We start from the raw sequence: 18,836 nt of genomic DNA, 5'->3' as shown, positions 1-18,836 counted from the left end.
GCCCAGTGTAGACACAGCCGCTTTGTTTTACAACAGGCTACATAAGAAGCCAAGTCAGCACAAACTAAAATTTCATATAGACAATACACCAGGGCAACTCAACTTTGGAAGCCCCAGGGGCCACACTGATACTCACAGCACATGCCGAGGGCCGCACCTTAAGTGTGGTTGCATAGACATGCAAATATATATGCAAATATATGCAAATAGCTACTTGCAAGACTACACACCACACAGGCCCCACTTAAGTCAGTTCTGTTGATATTAATAAAATGCAATATTTACCCAATTTCCACACAGGACAGCACTTTTAATGAGCAATGACAGTCCAGAAAATTAACTACTAAAACGCATATCAACAGAAGACCATTATATTGACTACTTTTTTGTTTCAGCTCCCACCTGAGAGCCGAATGTTGAGTGGGCCGTGTGTTAAGTAGCCCTGCAATACACTATACACTGAAAAGCAAGTACAATATTTATATTCCAAGTGATTTTAGTTTATACTTATATCGTAAAAATCAGCAATTTTTCAATACTAATGTGCTGCGACAGTCTTGAATTTTACGTCTGATCTTGTAAAAAAGTAGTTTAAGTGGGGCAAAACTTGGAGGTAGGCAAGACAAATCAGACTCCAGAAAGGGGAGCAGTAGTCTGGAACGGTTGAGAGCCACTGCCTTCCAACGATCAATTCAAAGAGCTCCATCTATTTAGTGTAACATACAGAAAATTATACAATGGCTTCTTAATCTATTAGACATGGGGAATAAATATATTTAATAAGGCGCTCTTCAGTCTAGCAGAGAAAGGTCTAACTTGATTCAACAGCTAGAACCTGAAGCTAAACACATTCAGAATGGAAATAAGGCACACATTTTTAGCATTGAGGGTAATTAACCATTGGGACAACTTACCGAACATCATGGTGAGTTCTCCATCACTGACAATTTTTAACTCGAGTTTGAATATTTTTTCTAAGTCTATGTCTAGACTGCAGAGTTTTTCCGGGACATTGGTGATACCCCGGAAAAACTCTACCGTGTCCAGGGAACGTGTCCGCTTTTTTGGAACAGCTTCTGAAAAAGCGGGTGTGTTCTTTCGGCATCCCTGTATTCCTCATTTTATGAGGAATAAGGGATATTCTGAAAGAGGAGGGTTTTCCAACATTTGGCCCTGTGCAGACGGGCCAAATGTCGGAAAAGCCTCTTCTGAAAAAACAAGCGGAAAAAGATACGCAATTTTCATATCTACTTCTGAAACCCGCCCCCCCCCCCCACAGTGTAGACATAGCCTAAGAGATCTGATCTAGGAATTTGGGGGAGAGGGGAACTATAGTCTGTGTAAACAGGAGGTCAAACTAGATGATCCCAATGACTGAGCCATCAGACACTGGATCATTTTATATCTTTTCTCGACTAGATTTCTTCTACTCTGAGCTGTTCTTGAGGGAGGACACATCAATATTTCAAGTGACTTTCAGATGAAAACTCTTTTCCTACTAAGAACACGAGATAGAAAATTGGCTAGACTGTGGGCCCAACGGCTCGATGTCAGGTTGGTGGTCGGTTTCTAGCGGAGTGCCCCAAGGATCAGTTCCTGGACCAGTTTTGTTCAACATCTTTATTAATGACCTAGATGAGGGGATGGATTGCACCCTCAGCAATTTCGCAGATGACACTAAGCTAGGGGGAGAGGTAGATACGCTGGAGGGCAGGGAGAGGGTCCACACTGACCTGGACAGATTAGAGGACTGGGCCACAAGAAATCTGATGAGGTTCAACAGGGATACGTGTAGAGTCCTGCACTTGGGACGGAAGAATCCCAAGCACTGTTAGAGGCTGGGGACTGAATGGCTAAGTAGCAATTCAGCAGAAAAGGACTTGTGGGTTACAGTGGATGAGAAGCTGCATATGAGTCAACAGTGTGTCCTTGTAGCCAAGAAGGCTAATGACATATTAGGATGCATTGGAAGAGCATTGCCAGCAGATCCAGAGAAGTGATTACAGGCAGTCCCCAGGTTACATGGATCCGACTTACATCGGATCCCTACTTACAAATGGGGTGAGGCAACCCCGCACTAGCTGCTTCCCCCCAGCAGACCAGGGAGACGCAAAGCTAGGGCCCCCCCAAGCAGACCAGGGAGACGCGGAGCGGCTTTTCTCAGCACACACCTCAGCTTGAGAATAAAGGACTGAGGGAAGTGAGGTGTGGGAGAATAAAACTGAGGTCTGGAGAAATGTTTGGCTAGAGTTTTCCCTATAATATGTACCAGTTCCGACTTACATACAAATTCAACTTAAGAACAAACTTACAGTCCCTATCTTGTACGTAACCCGGGGACTGCCTGTATTCCCCTTTGTTCGGAGGCCACATCTGGAATGTTGTGTCCAGTTCTGGGCGCCCCACTATAGAAAGGATGTGGACGTATTGGAGAGGGTCCAGCGGAAGGCGACTAAAATGATGAGGGGGCTGGAGCACATGACCTATGAGGAGAGACTGAGGGATTTGTGTTTGTTTAGTCTGCAGAAGCGAAGAGTGAGGGGGGATTTGGTAGCAGCCTTCAACTTCCTGAAGGGAGGTTCCAAAGAGGCTGGAGAGAGGCTGTTCTCAGCAGTGACAGATGGCAGAAAAAGCAGCAATGGTCTCAAGTTGTGGTGGGAGAGGTACAGGTTTTGCCCACCCTTGCACTCTGCCCCGCAATCATTCATGTCGCAAGACACACGTCGCCATGCTAGCGACAAGCAGGCAGATATAGGCAGGCTTTGTCACTGGCTCTTTACCTGCACACGAAAATGTTCACCGGTGTCAAGGTGTTTGGAGTCATTATCCACGGAGCCACTCGGAAAACGACCGTGTCTGTGAAAATCGGAGCTCGGGGGATTCCCTGGAGGGGAAGCACAACATCGCACAGTCAGCATGTTGATTGGGCGATGGGGGAGCAGGAAGGGTACACAACGGATGGATAGCAGGGGTGGGGAACTGCAGGCTGGAACCGGATGGCAGCTTGCCTTGGCTTGGCCCATGATCCTCGGGGCTCACCCCTCTGCAGTGGGGTGTTGGCACTGGTGCTCCAGCCACATGAGGGGCACTGACCCTACGTCTAGGGAAACTCCTTTAATTTGGAATTGTATGTCGCAGTCTAGGAACTCCTTAACCCATGGGCGGTTGCTTATTTGCATTAGGCAGCTACAGAGCGCTCTGCTTTGATACTGTCTAGGTAGGGAAATGCCAGGGAAGTGCACATTTCTGGGGCTATAATTCCCAGGTCCAACGTTGCCCAAATTCTCATCTTTCTCTATGACCTCGTGGCAGCCAGCCAGCCAGCTGTGTGCTGTAAGCGGTGCGATCCCAGAGGGGAGATCACAGAGCCAACCTCCCATGCATGTCCATTCCATGCAGCAGCAGAGTCCAGTCTCAGAGGAGGGCTGAGCCCGGGAGTGAGAGGTAAAGTTTCATTAGCTGGTCTGTCTTGCCCTAACATTCAGCTCCCTCTAAGCCTCTGGGAGCTGGCGGGGGGAAGAGGGGCGGGAGGGAGTCCTCCCAAAAGACACTGATCACTTAAAACAAAAAAAGGACTTTGAAATAAAAACCTCCAGCCTCAGGCCAATGTAAAGCTGGCACCTTAGATGTGCTAAGTGACGTGTTGAGTTTTAACATCAGCAGCTCCCTCTTCTGTTACATAACAGCTCTATCCGGGAAGAGCCTGGCTCACACCAGCTTCAAGCTGGACCCAGCTTGGGAAGCCCCCCGATGAACCCGAATGTCTGCAGATCTCAAAGGGAGTGGTAGGGGGAGTTTCCTACAGTGGGGGCAGCCACTGGAGAGAGAGGTTATGTGTCTCCCGCCACTCCCGTCGCAACCCCCCGGAGCCATGGCACTTTAAATCCTTTGCGGTCTTGGCATGGGGTTTTCATTCCCTCTAAAATAGAAACACTCCTGCAGCCGAGTATTAAGAATCAGTGCGGGCTCCCTCCCCACCCCAGATTTCATTAAGCTAGATTTACACCGTTGGCCCTTCGCTTCGCAGAGACGTCAGTCGCTTTGCCAAGGTGAGAACTAAGTGCTGAAGGACGCTGCCGCCTGGGAGATGGAAAACGTGATGCATCCCCACCGGGAGGTGTCATGTGCCCCTGCAGAGTGACTGCAAAACGCTGCAGCTGGTGGGAGGATGCCGAAATGCTTGGGGGTGAATTCTGATCTCACTCGCGCCAGTTTTGCGCTGGCAGGACTCCCGGGGAAGTGTGCCTCATTTACATGGTGGCAGTGGTCAGAATCAAACCCTGATTTAGTAGCATTTTGCATCTGCTTTATCTGGCGACGAGTAAATGATGCCCCCAATGCACAGCCATAGTCTAACGTTATAGCCACAGGCTGGGTACCGGGCACTGTTCAGCCAGTGCTCCGTTGGGATGATCACTGTAAGGTGGGATAAGAGCAGCTTAGGCTCTGTCTACACTGCCCCCGTTTTGCGCAAAAAATACGCAAATGAGGCGAAGCATGGACTATTGCAGTGCCTCATTTGCATAATTAATGAGGCTCCAGTTTTGTGCAAAAATGCCAGGGAAGTGCACATTTCTAGGGCTATAATTCCCAGGTCCAGCAAAGAACGCAGACGAGCGGCTCCTGCGCAAGAGGGGGTTTTGCGCAAAAGCGGGGCCTCGTTAATTATGCAAATGAGGCGTGGCGATCTGCCTCGCTTCGCCTCATTTACATATATTTTTGTGCAAGAGGCTCTAGGGTAGACATAGGCTTCGTGTCTATGGCCCGTTTGCTCCTTGGCCTCGCTGGGGAGGCTGTCCGCGAGGGAACTGACCGGTGCCAACCATGCGCTGATACAGAGTCTATGCGTGAAAAACTGAACCGAGACCCCCCCAACTCGCCTCAGACTCTGGCACCAACCTCCCACTTGGACCGGCTGGGAAGGGGCGACCTGCAGGCTGAAGGGTCAATAGCCCAGGTCTGGTTCCCCAGGCAACGGTCACTGTAAGTCCCAGGAGGTACAAGAGCTCACTTGGAAGCAAACGTCATTCACAGACACGTGACCCTGTTCTTGGGCTGCCGGTAAATCCATCGCGCTGATGTCAACCGAGATACCTCAGGATGCATCATGCCGGCTGACTGAACTCCACAGCTTGCTGTGTCTGTAGCAGCGCTGGGCAGCCGATGGCCACGTGCAGCCCACTGGGAGTGCCTGTTCTCTGCCCTCTTTCCCCACGCCTCTCGCATGCTGGGGCACTGGAGCCCTTCTCCTCCTCCCCCTCTCTCCCAGCACATTGCCCACCACTGCCTCTCCATCTTGCAGCCCACTGAGACAAAGGGGGGGCACTTTCCTCTGGCCCACTCACTAGCCCAGGCTGCCCTTTGCTGGTTTTGCAGGGCTGCAAAACTCACGCCGTTTAACTTCCGGCTCCCCAGTGACATCATGCCCTGCCCGCCCCTCCCTACCATGTCCAAACCTCAGTTAACGACTCTAGAAGGCTGATATGGATGGAGACCAGCCCAGAGAAGGTGTCATCTGGGAAGCGGAGGCCCTCCACAAAGAACTCCAGCTCTGCCGATCCTCCTGTGTATTTCACCACATGATACAGCTTCTGCCTGCCCAGGACATGGATGTAACGCTGACCGAAGAAAGGATCTAGAAAAAAAAGTGGGGGAAGGGGAGGAGGGAGGGAGAGTGGAGATATTTAGAAAAAATAGACTTTCCTGTAGCACATCCTCTCCTGCTATGTAATTTTGGGGGCTCCCTTACCCTCTCACCCATAGGCCTTCCATGTTTGGGTCTCAACATCTTTAGTTCTAGGGCCCACACGACGGGCCATAGTTTGAGACCCATTGTTACCCCTGCAGAATTCAGATCTCCTGCAGATTTTTTTTTCCTCCGCCAAATATCGAGGTTGCTGGAGAGGGGCAGCAGTTACACCTTTTGTCCACCAGTGGCTGCCCAATGCCAGGAGAGAGAGCGTGTCCTTCACAGAGGAGGCGTAGGACCGAGAGCGGGGTAGGTGGCACTGCTAGGGGCATCACAGACGGGTTCTGGAGGCTGAGGGGAGGGACAGACTAAGGCAGTGGTCCCCAACCTTTTGGGGCTGCCGGGCACCCGGGGGCGGGGGCCATGCCTGCCTGGCCACTAGGCGGGCGCTCATAAATGCCCCAGCGGGCGCCAGGGCACCCACGGGCACCACGGCACCGCGTTGGGGACCACTGGACTAGGGCATGAGTCAGCTGCTGAATGTGAGAAGGGCTGCAGACAGTAGCTTCCCCAGGAATTGAAATTAGGGGGGGTGTTCAAATTTACAGGGGGGGGGGTGTCAGGGCTGATGAGGGGTGAGACTGTGAGGGTGAAGGTGGGCTGTATGGCACCATAGTACACAAAACTGGGGGGGTGTTGGGGAAATTCAGGGGGGTATATATCCCCATGGGGGGCGTGTAGGGAAATCCCTGGCTGCAGAGCCACGTTGGATGGAGGGCAGAGGGTGCAGGACCACATGGGGGCAGGGATGGGGGAGCTGCAGGGCAACGTGGAGATGGGGAAAGAGAAGTACAGGGACACGGGGATGTGGGGAAGAGGGGTGGTGGAGCAGAAGTGCAGGGACACAGGGACAGGGGCAGATGTGCCAGACTTAATGGGATAAGCTAGGGATCTGCCAGGGTCTGGATGGGGAGACTCCCCAAACAATCGCCCCCCCCCCCCCCCAAAAAAAAGCTTCCCTTTGCTACTTCTCCCACACACATGGAACAACAATCCAGGTTCCTCCCTTCCTTGGATCTCCCGTGCCTTTGGACTGCTTCTGAGTGGTGCAGAAAATACCCTTCTCTATTGTAGTTTAAATGTGGCACAGAATTCCCCCAGGAGTCAATCACTCCTGTTGTGCTCTACAGACACAACAGAGACTGTTGCTAGTGTTTTAACTAGCCTGCTAATAAGTTAATTAAGTGGAGGGGTTAGGAGCCCAAGTATCCAGCTTTCTAGGCCAGTGCAGTGTCATTTGAGCTAAGGGAATGGCTCCATGAAATCCTGCCAAGCCAGGTTCTTAGATGTCAGTCCCGGAGAGTCAGGGCTCTTTGTGCCCTTGAGAGTCATGCTGTGATCGTGCACTGACTAGCTGTGACCTCACATGATCTGCAGAGAAAGATTTTTGTTTAAATCCCTTCCCCATTTCCACTGTTCTTTCAGGGTGTGTCTAGACTACAGGGTTTTGTCGACAAAAGTGGACTTTTGTCGACAAAACGATACCTGCGTCCACACTGCCTTTGAGTTATGTCGACGTAACGTCGACAAAACTGCTGAGTTTTGTTGACGTATGTAAACCTTATTCTGCGAGGAATAACGCCTTTTGTCGACAGAGTTCTGTCGATAGAAGGCATTATTGCATCTACACTGTCCTTTGCGTCCACACGGTTATGTCGACAAAGCGGCTTGCTTTGTCGACAGAACTGGATGTAGTCTAGATGCTCTTTGTCGACAGAAGCTTTGTCGACAGTATCTGTCGACAAAACTTCTGTCGACAAAACCCTGTAGTCTAGACATACCCTCAGTGTTGCGATTGCCGGGTTTTAGAGGCACTTTGTGTTCCAAGCTTTGGATGGCGCTTTGCGGCCTTTTGACGCCAGAATCATAACCACATTTCAGGCTTGGTCCCAGATAACACTACTGGATCAGCTTTAGAAGCATCTCTGCCCACAAGAAGCTGCCATGACTACTCCCATCTCTGCTACTTCCAGGGTTTGCATTTTGTCCTTTCAGGTATTTAGGATAATACTCATATAACACCATTGAGTTTAAGGCCAGAAGACACTGCCAGACCAGCTAGCTTGATCTCCTGTATATCACAGGCCATCAGCCCTAGCAGCATCTGCATAGTGATCCCAGAGTGAGCTAGTTAAGGAATCTTGGACTGTATCTTAGAGAGGAAGCATGACCCTGTGGTTAAGACAGTGGACCAAGAGTTGGGTGAATTTTTTTTCCGGTGAATACATTCTTCACCAAAAAAAATGTAGTTTCAAGCCACTTCACAATGTTTTGTCTTCAAAATTATATAGTGCAACAGAACTGCATTTGGAAATGCAGCCACATTTAATAACAAACAGCAAAATAGAGCCCAGTGCGGATACGAAATGTTGTACCCGCATCCGTGTCTGTATCAGCACAAATGAGCCGTGGATATCTGCATCTACATCCGTGGATCCAGATATCTGTGAATACACAGCAGATATCTACAAATCGGCAGGGTTCTAGGTACAAAATTGATATCCACATCTGCATCTGTATCCATAAAAATGGGCCGCAGATATCCACATCCACACCCGTGGATATAAAGAAGATAGCCACAGATTTACAGGGCTCTACAGAAAAGGGGTACAGATGCTCTAGGCTGAAAAGAAATGTTACACTCAACCCAAAACAATTGGGCGGGGGGCTGATTTCAGCCACCGAACCCAAAAATCAGTGTATCCTGGGGCAAATCGCTTAACCTCTTGATTTGCCATTGTTGAGATGATAATTCTCTCTCTCTCTCTCTCTTTCAGGCCAACAGCTAGCTGATCAGAATAATAGAACCATAGAACACTAGAACCAAAAGGGACCTCGAGAGGCTATCGAGTCCCGTCCCCTGCCCTCACAGCAGGATTACATGTATGCCCCCAACACAATGGCCTTAACATAAAGCAAATGAAAATGGTAATAAAACCTGAGAAAGTCCCGCTGAGATGGGTTGGATCACAGGGATCCCCTGGGCTGTCAGAATTGACAGAGTGGGGGTGGTGGGGTGCCCCAGAAGGCAGGTTGGCAGGCTCAGTGGTATGATCAGCCCACTGGGAGACAGCCCAAGGGGATCTCAGACGACCCAGCCTATCACACCTGCCTCTTAGAAAGGTCCCTTAAAAACACCAAGTTTAAGAATAGGGACGTTAAATATCAGTTAATTGAATAGTCGAGTAACCTCATGAATTCTTATTGATTAATCGACTATTCTATACTCCCCAGGGGTGAGGCCAGTAGCCAGTGCGCTCCAGCCCCACTCCCGAGGAGCCCCCTGCCACACTGCACTGCTGCTGCTGCTGTATCAGAGGCAGCAGTGTGGGGTGTCAGGTGGGAGCGGGTCCACGAGGGGAGCCAGTTTAAAAACCAGTTTAAAAACCAGCTCCCCTTGCAGACCAGCAGCACGGGGTGGTAGCAGCCCCTGTTCAAGTTGGGATGGTGTCTGAGTTCCTGGACCCAGCATGAGCCAGAACTGAGCTAGGCTGCCTGCCCACCCGGCTCCTAACACACTTGGCTGTTTTTTTCTGACAAAACGTGAGTTACATCCACACTGCAAGCACGTTCTTTCGACAGTAAATCAAAAGAACAGACGGCTTTTTGCGCAGTTGGTAATCCTTGTTCTATGAGGAAGAAGCCTTTTGGCGAAAGAGCTCTTTTGCAAAAAGCCATGTGTGGACGGGGAAAAGGGAGTTCTTTCTGAAGAAGAGGGAAGAGGCAAAAGCACAGGTGCCCTGGTAGCTACTCCATCCATAGCAATCAGAGCTTACATGCGAGAGAGCGTCCATTCAGTGTGGATGCTCTCTTTCGAAAAAGCAGATCGCTTTTTCGATACACTTTTGCAGTGTGGACGCTCTTTCTTGCAAGAAATTTTTTCCTGAAGATCTCTTCTGAAAAAAGCTTCTTGCACAAGAAGTCTGTAGTCTACACATAGCCCTATTAGTGTAACTCCAGTGACTCCCGATTGATACCAGCCCGAGCAAGATCGGAATTTAAATACTGGGGGAAATGATGGAGCCGCTAGAGAAGTGCTAGAGCAATGAACAGCTGCCAGGTGGGCGAGTGGTTCCTGATGGGTGGATTGTATCAGTGCTAGGGGTGAGCGTGGAAAACGGTAATAAAGTGCACACGGGAAACAAAGCAAACGAAAAAGAAGAGTTTGTAACCCCAGAGAGGACAAAAGCATCATGAAACAGGGGGAAGGGGAAGAGAAAGAAAAGAGGAGTCACTTACTCTCCACATAAAAGACTCCGACTTTGTCCGAGTCAGACATAGGAATGTAGAGAACCATTTCATACCCAGCAGGAAGTCTTTGGGGGCCTTCGGTTCTCAAGATCATCCGAGACATGTCCTGCAAATCTGGGGTTAAAAACAACAAAGGCAAATGAAGGCAGGACATCGGATACAACATTGCCCCGGCGTGACTACCCTTTCCGAGGTTAGTAAAGTATTTACTAACAGCGGTGGGTGGCAGATTAATGGTCAAGAAACACAGAGCTGGGTGTGTGGGCCAGACTAGGAAAACCAGAACGCCTTCTGTAGGCAATCCACGAAAAGAACAATAAGAACATAACATAAGAACGGCCGTACTGGGTCAGACCAAAGGTCCATATAGCCCAGTAGCCTGTCTGCCGACAGTGGCCAGCACCAGGTGCCCCAGAGAGGGTGGACCAAAGACAACGATCAAGCAATTTATCTCCTGCCATCTCTCTCCAGCCTCTGACAAACAGAGGCCAAGGACACCATTTCTATCCCCTGGCTAATAGCCTTTTATGGACCTAACCTCCATGAAATTTTCTAGCTTCTCTTTAAACTCTGTTATAGTCCTAGCCTTCACAGCCTCCTCTGTCAAGGAGTTCCACAGGTTGACTACACGCTGTGTGAAGAAGAACTTTCTTTTATTAGTTTTAAACCTGCTACCCATTAATTTCATTTGGTGTCCTCTAATTCTTCTATTTAGGGAACTAATAAATAACCTTTCTTTATCAGCCCTCTCCACACCACTCATGATTTTATAGACCTCTATCATATCCCCTTTACAATGGTAAAGGGCACCCAAAATGTCAGAGAATTCACAAACCAAAGACTGTGCACAGAGGATGCTGGAGAGGCAGAAGGTGGCTACAGCAATACTGCACTGTTACATGTTAGGAAGCACCCACTGTGTGCATCTGATCCCTGGTGTGAAGACTCGTGGTCACATACATAACCATCCCACTGCCAAGCCCAGAATGAAGGGCAGACCAATCTCTTTAGCATGGGCAATAATTCAGCATTTCCGATGCAAACAGTTGCCTCTAGCTGGCTCACAGCTGTACAGTGGAATAAACATAATAGCGCCTGTCCAGTGTAACAAGACACAAGTGAGCAATAGGTAATAAAGATGCTGCAGGCCAAATTCTGCCACAGTTGCATCAGCATAACCTCCACTATCTTCGAGATCTGCCCTCTTACTCCTGTGCAACTGCATCAAGGAAATTGGTTCATGTTATGTCGTGGGGAGTTTCACAGCATAGGAAGAAATCAGTGGAAAGGCAGAGAGCTGGAGTAGGTGCAAGTGTCAACAGTTCACATGGCAAATTGGTCACATGGATGTAACAAACTGAGAAGGGAATTTGGCCCTGCCCCTTGGAACATAGTTAAGGATTCAGTTTATGATGCTGGAGCTAGGAGAGAAGCCAGCTCACGCATGGCTGAGATGCTAAGCAATGTAACGTACTCATCCCTAAACTGATCTGACCTGCCTCCAACACAAGGCATGCAGCTCTGCTGAGTCAGTGTTCATGGAGTTGCTTTCCGAGATGGAACCTCGCTCGCCAGAAGGTCAAATCTGGCCCAACATGCAGGTTTAGTGCATAGAAACTTTTGTAAAAAAATGAAGTTACATCCTACCAGACACAGGCTACGTCTACACTGGCATGATTTTCCCAAAATGCTTTTAACGGAAAAGTTTTCCGTTAAAGGCATTTTCGGAAAAGCACGTCTAGATTGGCAGGATGCTTTTCCGCAAAAGCACTTTTTGTGGAAAAGCATCCGTGGCCAATCTAGACGTGCTTTTCCGCAAAAAAGCCCCGTTCGCCATTTTCGCGATCGGGGCTTTTTTGAGGAAAACACTACTGTGCTGTCTTCACTGGCCCTTTTGCGCAAAAGTCTTTTGGAAAAAGACTTTTGCCCAAACGGGAGCAGCATAGTATTTCCAGAAAAGCACTGACAATCTTACATGAGATCGTCAGTGCTTTTCCGGAAATTCAAGCGGCCAGTGTAGACAGCTGGCAAGCTTTTCTGGAAAAGCGGCTGATTTTCTGGAAAAACTGGCCAGTCTAGACACAGCCACAGTGTTTACTGAATAACACATTCCATTGCAGTTTTTTGCCGCTTAACACACTGCAGTTGGCGTCAGCACACGAGAACCTTAACAGTGAAAGTGACTAGAAAGTGAAATGGACTCTTAATCAGCCATGCAAATGCCACAGCAGCACGACAAGGAAAAGGTAAATTAGATTTTAAAAGTTCTCCCAGTGTTGATAACCTGTGTCGTTATTAGCAAAGCAGAAAAGGAAATGCTGCTTATACCTTCTTTCCTGAATATTTTTTCATCGTTGCAATCCAGCGCAGAGATCAAAGGGTTGTCTTTGTCGCAGTTCACCAGCAGGATGGCTCCTTGCCCGTCTGGCCCCCACGTCCAGGAAGCCTGAAAATATAACACCCATCTTTCCCTCGAGTGGCCAAATCTAGTGTCTATCAAACTGTTACTCACAGGAAAAAAGTGTTTCTTTTGCTCTGGAGGTTGGAGGCCTTTTGTTCCAGTGCTGAAGGCAATCCCCACGGATAAGAATGGAGTCTGCACACATGCGTCCCCAGTTCCTGAACAAACTGAAGGCCACTTTTAGTACGAGGAAGAATGTGATGGTTTTGAATCCAAAACGGAGTGGCTTGAGAGGGTGAGGATGATAAGGAAAGGCATGCGGCTTACTGACTTGGTAGCACATGCTTATTCTGTAATGACGTACGTGCTGGTGACTTGTGGGTGAGCATAGCTACATGGGACCTGGAGGAGGGACTGAGAAAGTGACACCCACTCACCTGTTTGCACTGTTCCCCTGATCTAGCCTTTCTTTTAATACGTAGCTATGGAAACATTTCCTGGGGGGCTGTGGCTTCTACTTCAGTATCTGCCATTCACTATAGTGGTAGAAATGTAGTGGTGTTAGTCTGGTGCAGCTGAAACAAAAAACAGGACTGTGTAGCACTTTAAAGACTAACAGGATGGTTTAATAGGTGATGAGCTTTCGTGGGCCAGACCCACTTCCTCAGATCAAATAGTGGAAGAAAATTGTCACAACCATATATACCAAAGGGTACAATTAAAAAAATGAACACATATGAAAAGGACAAATCACATTTCAGAACAGAAGGGGGATGGGGGGGGGGAGGTAAATGTCTGTGAGCTAATGATATTAGAGGTGATAATTGGGGAAGCTAATTATCCCAATTATCACCTCTAATATCATTCGCTCACAGACATTTACCTCCCCCCCTTTCCCCTCCTCCAGCCCCCTTTTGTTCTGCAATGTGATTTGTCCTTTTCATATGTGTTCATTTTTTTAATTGTATCCTTTGGTATATATGGTTGTGACAATTTTCTTCCACTATTTGATCTGAGGAAGTGGGACTGGCCCACGAAAGCTCATCACCTATTAAACCATCCTGTTAGTCTTTAAAGGGCTACACAGTCCTGTTTTTTGCCATTCACTATGTCTGCAAACAACCTGCTAGGAGGGAATGGGTACTTAGAGGTGATGGGTTATAAGAAATTACCCACAATGGATTGTTTTTCCTGCTATGAACCATTCCCCTACCCATCCCCTGCTGCTTCATTCTCAAAATGCATCACCCTACAGACCGCTGCACAGTCTCCTGAGGACCACAGATGTTTTTAAACAGATGTAGCTGTGCTTTTTAATGCGCTGAATATTAACAGAGAGGGTTAAGGAATCAGAGAATCATAGAACTGGAAGGGACCTCGAGAGGTCATCGTGTCTAGTCCCCTGCCCTCACAGCAGGACTAAGCACTGTCTAGAGCATCCCTGACAGGTGTCTGTCTAACCTGCTCTTAAATATCTCCAGTGATGGAGATCCCCGCCCCCCAGGCAATTTATTCCAATGCTTAACCATCCTGATAGGCAGGAAGTTTTTCTTGATGTTCAACCTAAACCTCTGCTGCTGCAGTTTAAGCCCATTGCTTCTTGTCCTATCCTCAGAGGCCAAGGAGAACAATTTGTTCCTCCATGCTCTTTAGCCAGAAACTGCCCCTTCCCCCAACACTCACTTCCTTTTCCATCCTTTCCCTTAGCCGGTAGGACCTGTTCCATCACTGTCATGGGGGCCCTCAAGGCATCCCCCGCTGGGCAGTTCTTACAGTCAGAAGCCAGTAGGGGTCATCCACAGCCCAAGCACAGCAACCAGCAAGGTACTGACACAACATCACAGGAGAGAAGTCGCCAATGCTGATGTGCTGGAAAGGACTAGCCAACAGACTGTAGAAACACTGATTTCGGAAAGAAGGTGGAAGTGGTTTGGGGCATGTGGTACTGATGTCAAAATACCAGATTCCCAGACAACACCCTGACTGGCTACCACTTAGGCTGTGTCTACACTCAGGAGTGGCTCGAGGCAGGCTGTGGCAGCTGGCACCCTAGGCAGAGGCGTGATCGGCGCCCCTGCCTGCACGGCCGTCAATGGCTGGGACATCATCACGGGGCGCCCCGGCGCCCCGTGATGTCATCATCGGGCGCCCAGGCCAGCGGTACCCTAGGCAACTGCCTAGTTTGCCTAGGCTCACAGGCCGCCCCGTCTACACTACAAAGTAAAGTCGCAAAAAGATACGCAAATTGCAAACCGCAATTTGCGTATCTTCTTCTACTTTTCTTCCGAAAGAGGCTTTTCCAACATTTGGCCCATCTGCAGGGGGCCAAATGTTGGAAAAAACCCTCTTTCGGAACATCCCTTCTTCCTCGTAAAAGGAGGTTTACAGGGATGCTGAAAAAACGCATCTGCTTTTCCGATTTTTTTTCCGGAAAAGTAGACATGTTTCTTGGACACGGCAGAGCTTTTCTGGTATCCCAGAAAAGCTCTGTAGTCTAGACGTACCCTTCGTGGAAGATGGAAAGGCAGTGGACCACAGATGCCATAACCATTGAGAAGAACATGCGCCATCAGACAGAGGCGGAAACATGAGGTTGCCTCCTATGTCTCAAAGCGTGAGAGCATCTAATCTGCCTTAATCTAGGCTCGCAGAGGCATTTGAGCGTATTACCACACAGAATGTATCTCCCCCTCAGCTACATAGTGCTGCTCCTAGTGACTCTGTCAGATGCCTTGTGTTCTATGCCAGATGCTACTATTCTTTGGAAAGCAACGTAGCTTCTAACTCCGCCACCCCCAGCTTCCTGGGCCAAACAGTCAACCTAATCTGCAATTCAAGCCCTGCATCAGATGGCTGAGACCGACAAAGGCTGTGCCTGCCGGGGGATAAATGTAGGCTCTATTGGCTGCACACAGATTCTAAGGGAAACAAGTCCCAATATATCAGACAGTGATTTCATTCTGGGCCCCACGCCAGGGCTGAGCAAGGGGTCACAGTTCACAAAGCACAACGCAACCAAAGGCAAAAGTTACCTTCCGGGGGTTGTTCTTTTCAACCACTCCATCGCGGTCTGCGTCCACGTCCAGAGAAATCCCTAGAAACACAACGCCCTTGGTCAGAGCACGGCAAGCCCGGAGACATGCATTGCACAGAAGAACTGAGGGCGGGTGCACGGGGAGGAAGAGACAATACAAAAAAATCTGCCTGGAACTTAACAGCCAAAGACTGTAGCAAATCCTTTTTATAGAGTCGTAGACTTGTACAGTCAGAAGGGGTCACTGTATTCAGTCTGGCCTCCTGTCTGACACATCCGGAACTAATTCCAGTTTGAACTAGAGCAGATCTTTCAGGGAAAAAGCCCCATCTTGATTTTAAAATTGCCAGCGATGGAGAATCCAGCACAACCCACAAATGGTGAGATGTTCCAATGCCTAGCTGGTAAAAAACCTGGCCTTATTCCCATGTATCTCGCTTCCATTTCCAGCCATTGCATCTTGAAGGACCTCTCTGTTGGACCGCTCAGGCCATTATCATGGGTTTGCTCCCCACGTCGGTGTCCACGGACCGATCCATTCACCTTGGAACGGTCTCTTTGCTAAGATAGTCAGAGTCGTGGATTCCAAAGCCAGAAGGGTCCACTGCGATCATCCAGCGTGGCTTCCCATGCTAAGGGTGCTGAATGGCGATTATCTAGCGAATCGCGCCGTCACTACAGACGACTGTACAATCAGTGGATAGGACCGCTCTGCAGAGCTGCAAGCGGCGGTAGCTCCAGGAGTTGGCCTGAGCCAGGACGGCTCCAGGAGCCACGTGCTGCGACTCTGCATTTTAAATGTAGTAAGAGCCACGGGGCACAGAGGCGCAGCGTCCCGGACCAGCGCGAATCGGGACTGCTCGGCCCTGGCTCATGCTGAGTCCAGCAATCTCTGTTCTTGGCAGCAGCGCCTGTCTGCAGAGGGGAGGAGAAGCAGCTACCTTCTGGGACCCCTGCAGACAGGGGCTGCTTCCGGAGCAGCCTCTGCCCATGGTGAACCTCAGCCCTATTCCTCCCCCCCCCCCCCCACACACACACTGCCTCTGGGAGGGGGGGAAGCGGCACCAGGGAGACATTGCTCCCCCCAGCACCAGCTCCTATTTTTGCCCCTCCTTGATGCTTTGTGGACGGCCCTTCTGAGTCACCTGGAAAGCAAGTGAGTCGCCTGCGACTTGGCGAGGCCCCAAAATCTGCTCCCCCAGGCGAAGGGAGCTGCCGTGTGCATGAGCAGCGGGCAGGGAGAGGCAAAGGAACGCCTCAGGGACGGGCGCTGGGGCCTGTTCACCGAAAGCAGCCGCCCTAGGCCGCTCCTGGGCCGACTATTGGCATCGCGTCAGCAGGCAGGAGGCCAAGGTAAATTCCCCGGTTGCTCCGTGGATCAGGAGCCCAGTGGGGAGGGGGAGAAATTGTGGAGGCCACGCCCAGCGCTGATTTATCTTTCCCTCTGCCTAGGTCAGTGTGCAAAGTGCGGCCGACAGGGCCCCATGAGTCTGGCCTGGTCTCACCGTGTCCCCCCCGCCCCCGTCACCGGCCTGAGACTCCCTAGTGACGGCTGCATTAGGGAGCCGGGGCGCCAGAGGAGGAGTGGGGTTAGGGCAGGATGGCAATGCAGGGCCTGACGCGCTAGTGATTCTCCTCCGTGTGGAACCATTTCCACCTGTGCACACAGAGAGCACGGTGCACCAGTCCCAGTGACACCGACAGGCCAGTGCACCGGGGAATCAAGGCTTCCACGCCAGTCCTGGCACCAGAGCTGCCGACAGCAATTTGCTGGGACGGGGCAGGAGATCAGGGTATGATGGAGAATCCCACAGCTCTTTGCGAGGCTTTATACTGCTCCAGCTCTCTCCAGCTTAGGGTCACAGAGTGCTTTATGATACATTTTGCCTCGCGGTATCCTTGTGAGATGGGTATTATTCTACTACTGAGCCAAAAGGGGAAACTGAGGCACGGAGCAGTAAAGTGACTTGCCCAGGGTCATCTCAGAATACCACTCGGGCTCCCAACTCCCACATCTGTGTCTTAACAATAGACCCAGCTGTCTTCCACCAATAATAGCACCTAGCTCTTACATAGCACTTTCCATCGGTAGAGATCAAAGCACTTGAGAAAGTAGGTCAGTAGCATTATCCCCATCTTACAGATGGGAAAACTTAGGCGCAGAGCTGGGCAGTGACCCAGCAGGCCAAGGGCTCAGTTGGGAATCATAGGATCACAGAAGCGGCAGAGCCAACCCCAACTCTATCATCCCAGCCAGGGGTCTGTAAAACTCTCTAGGGATGGAGATTCCACGCCCTCCCTAGGGAACCCATCCCCGCGCTTCCCCACCCTCCTAGGGAAAGAGTTTTTCCTAGTATCCAACCTCGACCTCCCCCGCTGCAACTTGAGACCATTGCTCCGCCATCCGTCACTACTGAGAACAGCCTCTCTCCATCCCCTTTGGAACCTCCCTTCAGGAAGTTGCAGGCTGCTCTCAAATCCCCCCTCACTCTTCTCTTCTGCAGAACAAACAAGCCCAAATCCCTCACATGCTCCAGCCTCCTCATCATTTTCTTTGCCCTCCGCTGGACCCTCTCCAATTTGTCCACTTCCTTTCGTAGTGGGAGGTCCAATGCTGGACACAATCATACAGCTGTGGCCTCTCCAGTGCTGGGACTTGAACCAGAGACTCTTCAGTCCGAGGACAGTGCTCTGCCCACTAGATCGCACTGCCCCCTGCAAACTCCACTTTGGGGCCATCCCTCCATGGCACCCAGTGCAGGCCTCTTCCTTTGTGGCTGCCTGCTGACCTGCACATTTCCAAAAGGAACTGCTTTACAGCTCAGCGCACAAAAATAAAACCAGCGCTGTCATGTGCTCTGTTAGGGCGTTAGGCAGATTAACAGGAAATGTCACAAGGATTGTGTTCTTCGGGTGAGGGAACTTCAGAGAAGCAGAAGAGACTAAGGAGAAGTTGGCTCCTCTCTTCCCTTTGTCTCTTTTCAGGACCAGCTCTCCCGGAGCTCTCTCTCTGGTATAACTAAATTCTCTCTCTTCATTTCTGGCAGGGCCCAGTCCAATGGCCAGAGCATGTGACAAGGAGCAAGAACTCCTGGGTTCCACCCTAAAGGCACGTCTACACTGCAGGGCTAATGCTGAAATAAGCGACGCAACTTCAGCTACGTCAATTGCGTTGCTGAAGTTGAAATAGCTTAACTCAGCTTTTGGCGCTGTCTGTGCAGCAAGAAGTGGAAGGAAGAGCCCTCTTCCTCCGACTTCCCTTACTCCTCGTGAAATGAGGGTTACAGGAGTCAGCGTCATTAGTCCTCCAACTTGCCATTATTTCGAAATAACGGCTTGCTGTGTAGACGCACTCTTTGTTATTTCAAAATCACGTCAGTTATTCTAAAATAACGCGGCTG

The 18,836-nt window shown here is 50.0% G+C and overlaps 1 protein-coding gene across 1 annotated transcript in view; it reads right to left on the bottom strand.

The window, feature by feature from the left end:
* The window catches only part of LOC102445544 (protein-arginine deiminase type-2), a 78,579-nt gene that overhangs the window by 31,104 nt on the left and 28,639 nt on the right, over nucleotides 1–18,836 (bottom strand). The window contains exons 4-8 of the mRNA XM_075906208.2: nucleotides 15,434–15,495; nucleotides 12,329–12,446; nucleotides 9,989–10,114; nucleotides 5,457–5,635; nucleotides 2,781–2,884 (exon numbers count right to left, since the gene is read on the bottom strand). Of these exons, the coding sequence (XP_075762323.2) occupies nucleotides 2,781–2,884; nucleotides 5,457–5,635; nucleotides 9,989–10,114; nucleotides 12,329–12,446; nucleotides 15,434–15,495 (589 nt within the window). The remainder of the gene's footprint in view (nucleotides 1–2,780; nucleotides 2,885–5,456; nucleotides 5,636–9,988; nucleotides 10,115–12,328; nucleotides 12,447–15,433; nucleotides 15,496–18,836) is intronic.

Source organism: Pelodiscus sinensis, chromosome 24, assembly GCF_052426305.1.
Source record: "Pelodiscus sinensis isolate ZL-2025 chromosome 24, ASM5242630v1, whole genome shotgun sequence".
In the NCBI taxonomy this organism is placed as follows: Eukaryota; Metazoa; Chordata; order Testudines; family Trionychidae; genus Pelodiscus; species Pelodiscus sinensis.
The sequence above is the reverse complement of the archived record's forward strand: the minus strand, read 5'-3'. Positions and strand labels throughout refer to the sequence as shown.